The sequence below is a fragment of the Juglans microcarpa x Juglans regia genome, chromosome 7S (assembly GCF_004785595.1).
Source record: "Juglans microcarpa x Juglans regia isolate MS1-56 chromosome 7S, Jm3101_v1.0, whole genome shotgun sequence".
In the NCBI taxonomy this organism is placed as follows: domain Eukaryota; kingdom Viridiplantae; phylum Streptophyta; class Magnoliopsida; order Fagales; family Juglandaceae; genus Juglans; species Juglans microcarpa x Juglans regia.
Window position 1 is genome coordinate 2,696,204 of NC_054607.1, and position 10,753 is coordinate 2,706,956.

The 10,753-nt window shown below is 35.6% G+C and overlaps 1 protein-coding gene across 1 annotated transcript; it reads left to right on the top strand.

The window, feature by feature from the left end:
- The first annotated feature begins 844 nt into the window (after window positions 1-844).
- Window positions 845-6,518, top strand: LOC121241229 (3-phosphoinositide-dependent protein kinase 1-like). The gene is given in 12 exon segments (XM_041138915.1): window positions 845-1,537; window positions 2,296-2,476; window positions 2,638-2,690; window positions 2,835-2,936; window positions 3,006-3,114; window positions 3,199-3,277; window positions 3,527-3,692; window positions 4,449-4,512; window positions 4,515-4,582; window positions 4,736-4,902; window positions 5,644-5,866; window positions 6,089-6,518. Coding segments are annotated over 12 exon segments (1,467 nt in total). The 5' UTR covers window positions 845-1,366; the 3' UTR covers window positions 6,173-6,518.
- Window positions 6,519-10,753: the final 4,235 nt, after the last annotated feature.

The window sequence follows — 10,753 nt, forward strand, 5'->3', positions numbered from 1 at the left end:
CACTTTTTTGACGGTTTGACCATCTCGATTTTCACTTTTCCAAACTCTTCTTCACGTTGAACTGCCAACTCTTCCTTCGGCTTTCAAAAAGCAAAAGCGACATCTTCTCCCTATATTCTTCAAAAATATTAATGATAATATATCCTGAAAAAAAATTCCTTTAAAAAAATTACTTTTTATTTTTTTTATAGTTTATCCCACAGTGCTGTCTGGCATAAATTATTGATTTGGTTTTGTGTGTTCTTTTTTTTTTAAACTAAGTTTTAATGTTTAGTATTTTCTACAAAATTAGAAGGAATGACATTATCTGAATTTATTGTATTAGAGGTACTAATTAAAATTTAAGATATATTCTTTTTTGAGATCGTGCAAACATGTTTTTTTTATCGAATTAAATACTTATGTCGATCAGTTACTATTTATCATTATATCTCATATATGATAGTTTTTTTTTAAAGTATGAGGTGTTTTTTTTATAAGATATAGAGTGTGTGATAATAAATAGTAACTGATGAAAAGAATTATTCATTTATTTAATACATTCACATCATATGAATCGAATAAATCGTCAATTTCTCGTTGATAATTTGACCTTGAAAATTTATTTTCTTGTAAAGATTTGAACTTTAAATTTAGGAGATAAATTTAATGGTTTTTAAAGAAATATATTCTAAAATTAGAATCTTAAATTCATTTTAAGAGGAACCAGACAATCATCTATTTTTTTTTAGAAAGTAAAAGGTGTTTGCAAATTGCAACACAGTTTTGTGAACTAACTCTTGACTATTTTGGGATAAAAAATCTGTACAAGAAATTTCATTAGCAAAGTAGCTTTCCCTGTAGATGCATGTATAGTATAGACATATTCTTCTTCTCTTAATGGTACACAATCACAGCTCACAAGGAGCATCAGCATCTCCCCTCACCTCAGTCACCCTTTTTTTTAGGCATGAAAAGAGAGAAAGATGATCTCCATCATTCAATCCCATGTGCCATTTTCTTCTCTTCAATCCCCATACCTTCCTCTCCTCCATCAAAATCAATACTAATCTCTCTCTCCACCATTATCCGGTATACTTTCTAGGGTTTTGAAAATCGAAAAACCAGAGCCAAGGCTATAAAGCTGATCAGCTTCACCTTCACCAGATACATAAACCCTTAATAAGGGCGCCCACTACCTTTTCTTCCCGTTTCAGAGAATAGTATCAGAGAGAGAGAGAGAGAGAGAGAGAGAGAGGCTCCATCTCTTTTCCAATTGTTCTCAGCTCTTCTCCCAAAGTTTTTTTCTTTTCAAGGAGAGAAGATGTGGGTGCAGAGGGAGAATACGTAAAGAACTTCGAAGAGAGCGAGGGAGGGAGAGAGAGACATGTTGGCAATGGAGAAGGATTTTGATTCCAAGTTGAAAATTCAGGGGAAGTCTTCCGGTGGTGGGAATGTGCAGAGATCCAAGAGCTTTGCTTTCAGGGCACCCCAGGAGATTTTTACTATTCAGGATTTTGAGTTGGGCAAGATCTATGGTGTTGGTTCCTATTCCAAGGTTTATACATTTCTTTCTCTCTATTTTCATTTTTGCAAGGTATGGTGGGTTTTTCAGAGATTTGGCTCGTTTGCGCTTTTGTATTTTTGGGAGCTAACTGGTTTGTGTCGGTAATCTTTTTTCTTTTGTCGTAGGCTGGGTTTTGATGTGTTAATGGTATTTGGTATTTAATGTTGTTTGTGAAATGGTATATTTATGCAAGATTTTTGGTTTTCGAGTTTTTTTGGCAGTATTTCTCTGATGATGATCGATGGGTCTTATGCAATAAAATTATTGGGGTTTTCTTGGCATGTTTATAGCCGTTTCCGTTCACATTTTAAAAACATATAATGCCACGATAGGGTTTTCGGATTACAGGGAAGATAATTTGGTAAATTAGGCCAGGATGTGATGGAAGATCGGATTTATTTTGGATGCCTCCTGAAGTCAGGACAAAGATTTTCTTCCCCCTGTATCGGTGCCCTGTTGTTTTCAGAAAATGGAAAATGCGGCTCTCCCAAGCTGTGTGGTTGTGTTAAGCTTTATAGCATGCTGAACTTTTGTCTTCTCAGCCACAAAAAAGAAAAAGAGCAGTTATTTGAGTTGAAGAGATCGTGTAGGTTTTTGAGACAACATGGCCTATTTGGGGGGGATTTAAGGGTTTATATGCGGGGACGAAAATTTACCTCTCTGCGTTTTTTTTTTAGATTTGTTCCCTTTCAGTGCTACAATGTGTAGCTATTGATCTTCTCTGGACATAATATAAATGATGCTAACAGGTTGTTAGGGCAAAGAAGAAGAACACAGGAATTGTGTATGCGTTGAAGATTATGGACAAAAAGTTCATTACCAAAGAAAATAAAACAGCTTATGTGAAGCTGGAACGCATTGTGCTCGATCAATTAGATCATCCTGGCATAGTGCGGCTATTTTTCACATTTCAAGATACTTTTTCACTGTGTAGGTATTTTTAGTGTAATATATTCGTAATATTTGATTTTTTCATGTTTTGCTTCAGCTTCCACTTCTTTTGTACTGGTATTCTTTATGCACTTTTTGTTCTTATTGTTTTACTTTATTTGGGATATTATTTGATATATTCCCCCCCCTATGTCACGAAGATATGGCACTTGAATCCTGTGAAGGTGGAGAGCTTTTTGATCAAATAATCAGGGTAAGATTATAATGAATTTTATAGCATACATCCATTGTGGAATTACCTATGATTTTCTTTAAATTAAAATCCCTTGATGGCTTTTACATGAACTATTGGTTTTACCATTGCACGGAATCCATCATCAGTTACTTGTATCTGCAGAAAGGTCGTTTGTCAGAGGATGAAGCTCGCTTCTATGCGGCAGAAGTTGTAGATGCACTTGAATACATACATAACCTGGGTTTGATACATCGTGATATTAAGGTATTTTCCTAGTTCATATGCACTGTTTCATTGGTGGGTGAATAATTCTGTAAGTTTCTCAAATGGCAGCCCGAGAACTTGCTGCTCACTGCAGAAGGACATATTAAAATTGCCGATTTTGGTAGTGTAAAGCCTATGCAGGATAGCCGAATTACAGTCCTTCCAAACGCCGCATCAGGTTAATTAAATCTTGTCATGTGGAAGCTGTTTAATTCTACTTTTGAGTGACATTTTAAAAAATTTCGGTTGATGCCTTGGACAGATGATAAGGCCTGTACTTTTGTGGGGACAGCTGCATATGTTCCTCCAGAAGTTCTCAATTCTTCTCCTGCAACAATTGGGTGAGTGACTCCCTTTTCTTAATTAAGCAGGCAAGTAAGTTAGACTGCATAATTGTTGCAATAAATTTGTAATTATTAACCTCAACAAAGAAGGTTCCTACTTGCAAATGAATATTTCTATTAATATTTATTTTGAATCAATAGCTGATTCTTATACTTCACCTCGTTCATTCTTTTTGTTGTTGTTAGACTTGTACTGCCTATCTAGTATAACTTCCTTTGTTTTTTTTGTTGAACATATAAAAACAGAAATGACCTCTGGGCACTTGGCTGCACCTTGTACCAAATGCTTTCAGGAACTTCTCCTTTCAAAGATGCAAGTGAGTGGCTTATTTTCCAAAGAATTATAGCGAGGGATATTAGATTTCCAGACTACTTCTCAGAGGAGGCAAGGAACATCATTGATCGGTTATTGGTAAGCTACGACCTCAACTATGGTTATTAAATTTCTATTGTTTCTCTTAAGGATTTTTTTCCTATTTGATTTATTTTCCTTTCGCTATTCAGAAAAATAATTAGAAACCTTGACAAGGTAAAAGCAGAAATTGGAAATACTCCCAAGTTATTATGGTGGGTTTTCATCTATAATCATTAATGTGATAAACACAGGGATTTCTAGACTAGAAATTAGGGAATATGAGAAACTTTGACTGGAGGAGAAAATTGCTACTAACCCAAGTTTTAGGGGGTTTAAATTTGAGTGGGACTTTGTGACGGAAGTCACGCTTTAAGGTAGAAAAGTGTCCTTTATCTGCCATTTTGTTTTTCATGGAAAGTGGAAAGTCCTTCCCTCTGTGCGATGAAATGTTCTGCTGACTGAATTTCATCCTTTTGCTGTTGGTAACCCATTGACAGATAATCACAAATGTACAACCAATTGCAGAAATTGGATAGTTGTCAATATGATTAGGTTAGTGTGATAGTTTTCCAAAATATATTGCTTTTATTTATCATGAGAAGACATCTTTGTTCGTCAAAAAATGATCTTTCATCATTTAATTTTTTTTTCCCCATTAGGGAACAAGAGAGACATCACACTGATAAATATATTCTTTTAAGATATAAACTATTTTTTTCTGATTGAATCTCAATTATGTGTGATAAAATGTTTTAGCTTATATTGTATCATAAAATGTATAATTGCACTAAAACAGCAACAACTGTGTTGCAGGATTTAGATCCGAACAAGAGACTAGGTGCTGGGCCTGATGGTTATGTGGTACTCAAGATGCACCCTTTTTCAAGGGAGTTGATTGGAAGAATTTAAGAGGGAAAACCCCTCCAAAACTTGCTCCAGAACCAGGGGTATGGCTTGTGTCTTGCATGAAACTGCAATCTACAAAGAAATCCTGCTCTCCCTAAGCATCCCTTGCCTTTATATGCTTAAAAAAATCTTTAGGAACTTTCTTCACATCAATTCTGATATTTTAATTTAATTTTTTCTTGGGATTTTTATAGGTTCAATCATCCGAGGGTGATGATGCTCATGATTCGTCATGGAACCCTGCACACAGTAGCACTAGTTCAGCAGGACAAGCTGATGGGAATTGTGGTGCTGCATCATCATCTGAAGGGTCTGGCCATGTCAGTAGGCTTGCTTCAATTGACTCGTTTGATTCAAAATGGTATTCACTCAATGCCTTTTACTTAGTGCTTAGCATCAAGCTACCAATCCATGTTTTACTGTTACAGAAATCCCTGTGATTCTGTGACTTAGGGAGGTTTGGTTTGCAAAAGCCTTTTAACTCATCTCATTTCATTATTACAACTTTTCCAAATTCCCACACAAAATACAATAAACAACTCAATTTTTTCAAATCTCAAAACAATAATAATATTAAAAAATACTATTCTAACAATATTTTATTCAACTTTCATCTCAACTCATCTCATTTCATCTCAACTCACTATCCAAACCTCCCCTAAAAATTTTATCTGACATGAGTTCTAAGCTCTCAGGAGAGTGTATAAATGTGACCTTGTGCTTATTGCTTGGAAGGAATCTGAAAATCACCATTGGAATTGGTTTTGAATAATGCCTTGTAGGCTTGAAGTATCTATGCACTTTGCATATGGATTTTCAATATTGCGTGGTTTTCTAGAAGGAAAGTATAAGGAAGGTTCTCGCAAGATTTCATAAGAGACGGGCTCTAAACTTTGATTCTTTCCTTTCATTTTCTTTCTGTAATTCAAACAAAGTTTTAAAGATGTAGATTTGTAGTTTTTGCCTGGCCGCTCACATTGGTTTTTGGTTTTTGTTTGTGTCGTCTTTTTTTGTTGGGGGGTGGGATGGGAAAGTTTGTGTGCATACCTGCTGGGCCTCTTGCAGTGGACTCGCCTAATCTGTATGCTGATCATGTTAACAGGCAACAGTTTCTGGATCCTGGGGAATCTGTTCTTATGATCTCAATGGTGAAGAAAGTACGGAAATTAACTAACAAGAAGGTGCAGCTTATCCTCACCAACAAGCCGAAATTGATTTATGTGGACCCTTCAAAACTGATTGTGAAGGGAAACATAATTTGGTCAGACAATCCCAATGAGCTCAGCGTCCAAGTAACAAGTCCTTCACACTTCAAGATTTGCACAGTATGCCTCTTTGTTTCCCTGCTCTATCATCTTCAAGAGCATATTTTCTGTTCACTCACTTCTATTAATGTTTTATTTCCTTAAATATTGACACAACAAACCATTGTTATGATTGGTTATTGCAGCAAATTTTGAGTTAAAAAAAAAGAAGTTGCAGATGCTTTATAATTATCACTGCTGTATTTTTTCCTTGTTCTGATTGAAACTTATGTAATGGTTCAGCCAAAAAAGGTGAAGTCATTTGAGGATGTGAAACAAAGAGCAGCGCAGTGGAAAAAGGCGATTGAAGGACTTCAAAACCGGTAAAGACAACGCATTCTTTGCATGTTATTATAGTGTAGAGCAACATGGGGACTCTCCAACATTTTCCTACCCCCTGAGAATTATTTATTCAATGAAGGAGATATTGGTTACACATCCCAGCTGTTCCAAGGTGCAAAGCTGTCCCCCCTCAAATTGCTCTCCTTGCACTACTTAAATCTTATATTGTGATGAGGCTTTTACCATCTTCCTTCACACATTGTGTGGTGTAATCTGTACAACGTAAAGTTTTTAACTTTTTAACCGTAGGGTTTGTAGGGGGGTTGGCTGCATCACTTGCTTACTGTATTAAAAAACAACACATTATAAATGAGATTTGCTTTTTGCGGAATGTTACTACTGTGTAGTGTATAATAACAATTTTGAGATGAAAATTTCTATTTATAAGCTGTTGTGTATAACACCTGTATGCATGACATGATTTGATTTAGAATATAAATCTTAAAATGTGAATCTTATAAATCAAATCTTACCATTTAAGTGATGTGGATAATGTCCTCTATACATTGGTGAGTATAGAATAACTCTTTTTTTTTTTTTTTTTTATAGGAAACAAACATTTCATTAATAGAATAAAGTTTACAGACATTTATCAAACCAAATAGCTTGAGAAAGAAAGTCTGGAAAACAATCAAACCACATTGAGATATTCTCAACATTCCATGCAGAACGGGCAAGCTTGTGAGCTACCCCATTTCCTTCTCTATAAACATGTTGTATTTGACACTCTGCATATAAAGACTATAGCTTCCTAGTTTCAAATACCAAGTCCTCTAGCATAGCTGCATCTTCAAGTTCTGCATTCAACACTTGCACTGCCATCAAACAATCTGACTCCACCACTAACTTGTAAATTCCCATACTCACACACAGTTGTAATGCTCGAAGTATAGCTAGTAGTTCAATAGCTTCAACACTAATCCCTTCATCTTCAACCTTGGAAGCTACCCAAAGAACTTCACCTTTGTCATTTCGAAGCACCAATCCCACCCTGCTTTATGAATGTCCCCAAAAACAGCTCCATCAACATTGACTTTTAATCAATCTGTAGTAGGAGGCTTCCAATCATAATAACCTCGAATCATAGGCCTTGGTAGCGGACGGATTTCTTTAAAAGAATTTTGCACAAATAAGGTATAGTCAATGACCTGCTTCACCTCAACTTCCTTCTACTCATGCACCATCTAATTCCTCCTCCACCAAAACCCCCAAGCAAGACAAAATAATAAAGCTAACTCCCCTTCCTTACCCTGCTCAACCACCTTCATAGCAACCTGCGTAACAGACATTTCTTTCCAAAGATTGCATTACAGGCACATAAGAGTTCCATGTCGGGAAAATAGGCTGACAGTAGAAGAGAGCATGTGCAAGATTTTCCACCCCTTCCTTACAGAAACAACAGGAAGCTTTTGTTAATACACGTCTCTTATACAAATTCTGTTTTGAAGGTAATCCCTCTTTGCATGCCCTCCAAGCAAAGATTTTAATTTTGTTTGGAACTTTCATTTTCCACAAGGCTTTCCAGAGTTTCTTCTGCTGGTTAGAGTTTGAACTTTCCCTTGTAGTGCCATGTCTCTCCTCCATAAACAGCTTGTAACAGCTTCTTACACTAAACTTACCACTCCTTTCCTAAGACCAAATCCACTTATTTGGTTGTTCATAGAGGTGGATAAATACTTTCAAGATGTCTGCAACTAGGTTTGTATTGAAGAGAGCTCGAATTTGTGCCACATTCCAACCTCTGGTCGATGTATCTATCAAACTATTCCAACCTCTGGTCGAAGTATCTATCAAACTATCCACTGAAGCTTCTCTAAGGTCATCTCTGATATCAATGTGTTCCTGCATCAAAGCTTGGTGTCCAGGTATCCAAGGATCTTTCCATAACTTTGCAGTCTTCCCATCACCAATCTTCCATACACAACCTTGCCTCAATAATTTCTTAGCTTCCCAAATGCCTCGCCAATCAAAGGATGGGTTTGTTCTTATTCCAGCTTATAAAAAGAACCAGTGGGGAAATATCTAGCCTTGAAACCTTTATGCAACAAGGAGTCCGTTTCTTGCAAGATGCGCCAGCCTTGTTTGGCTAACAAAGCCAAATTAAATACATGTAAAGACTTAAAACCCAAGCCGCCCTTCCCTTTCTGGTCACACATATTATGCCAACTTAGCCAATGTATCTTCCTTTCTTCTTTCCTCTGACCCCACCAAAATTTAGCCATCATTGCTTCCAATTTAGAACATAATCCGGCAGGTAACAGAAAGCAACTCATCGAGTAAGTTGGAATGGACATGGCAACTGCTTTAATTAGGATTTCTCTCCCACCTTGTGATAGCAACTGTTCCTTCCAAGACTGCAATTTTCTCCATTCTCTTTGCTTGATATCAGAGAAAGCCTTAGATTTTGATCTTCCAACAGTAGGAGGTAAACCTAAATACTTTTCATATTGTTGAGCCCCATGAACTCCCCATAACTACATTGGCTCATTCTTTCTTTCACTAGAGACATTTCCTGAAAAAACCATAGTTGTTTTTTCCTTGTTAATTTTTTGTCCCGAGGCATGCTCATATCTCTCCAATAATGCTTGAATCTTCCTATTTTTCCCACATCAGCTTTACAGAAAATCACTGAACCATCTGTGAATAGTAAGTGATTTATGAATGGAGCACCTCTACATATTTTAATCGCAGAGATATCATGGCTTATAGCAGCAGCTTTTAGTAATGAAATGAGCTATTCAGTACACAACAAGAACAGATAAGTGGACAATGGGTCCTCTTGTCTTAAGCCTCTACTTGGAACTATATTGCCCTTTAGTTCCCCATTCACCAACACTGAAAAAGTAGCAGTTTTAACACCACACATAATCAGGTTAACCATTTGAGATATAACTCTTTTGAGATAGTTCCATTTGGTTTCTTACCATTTCATTTGTTAGGAATGATAAGATAAAAGTAAAGTGAAAAGCGAAATCAATCACATACGAAATAAGATGTACATGGTTTGACATTGTACTTATGTTTACGGAGTTGGATTTTATTAAGGTAAAAGTCGAATATATTGTGCTACAATACAACAGTTGTATGAAATAATGCAATATATATACATATATATAAATTCTAATTAGGGTTATTAGCGGGTAAACCTTAATGGCCATTTGTTTTCGTAGATGAGATGAGATAAAAATTGAAAGTTGAATAAAATATTATTAGAATATATATTTTTTAATATTATTTGGGTTTTGTGATTTGAAAATGTTGAATTATTTATTTTATTTTATGTGAGAATTTGATAAAGTTGTAATGATTAGATGAGATAAGATGAGAATGGCTGCAAAAACAAACGAGCTTGGGTCGGATCAGTTCAAGAATTAAAACTGGGTCATCGACATAAGCCTACACTCTGTAACCCAAGCCTTATTGAAAATATATCAAAAAATACAACGAATTCTTATCGAATCGGATTGCCAAATCAGGCCGCTACAAAATAGAATAAGGCTTCGTACAAAAACCCAACATCATTTGCATGCGGTTTTCTTTGAGTGATGAATGGATGGGCTCTTACTCCATAAATTGGTATTATGTTGGAGAAATGGCCCTCCTGGAATGAAAGTAGAAAGGGTTATTGTATGTATATTTATCCGTCGTGGTTCATTGCTCGGAAACTTTCTAACAGCATACAACCTCTTTAAAGGAGACGGCATGGACAGTGGATTCTCTTACTGTTCTTGTTGAGAATGTGGATCATGACATCATGCATTATGAAAGAAGATCAAAATCCTTTGATTTTTCAATTGCATAAATTTACCTCGTGCTTCTTCAAGTGCAGGTGCCATCCCAAAGTGCCAAGTTTTGAAGAATGATAGTTGCATTTATGAATGTGCAAGTGTCATATAATCACTTAAAAAAAGTGAATAAATATGAGACCTACATGAAAAAAATTAATTTTTTAATAATAGACTTTACTCTTTTTCAAAGTGACTGCAAGACGCTTACGCACTTTAAGATTGCATATAGCATTACTCTTGAAGAATTAATCCCGTACTTAGAACCTAGATGATGGTTTTCTAGTGGCATGCAAGCTTTTGGCATGGGGATTGAACCCTAGTTTTGACCGCCCCATACTTGCATGGAGCGGATAATGGTGCCACTAGGCCATTTGCCTGACTTCAATATCTCAATGAACTCAGTTATCATTTGACATGATGGATTGATTTTTTGGAGTTAAAACTTTGGACCGAGAAAAAGAAAAATATTGGCATTTTAATTTCTTCTTCTTTTTTTCTTTAAAAAAATTTACTACATATTTATATATATATATATATATATATATATATATATATATATCCTTGGTTGCCATCATTTTCTTCTTTTTGTAATTCGTTAATGGAGCACATATAATTTTATGCTAATAATTTATGGGATTTATACCAAGGGACGTTAATTGGACTAATTAACATGAGTTAAACTCGTGCCTCAAAATTATAATAATAATATATATAAAAAAAAAAAACCTGAAAAAAACTGAAGTCTTAAAATTGAAATTAACCATTCCTGATAAAGATC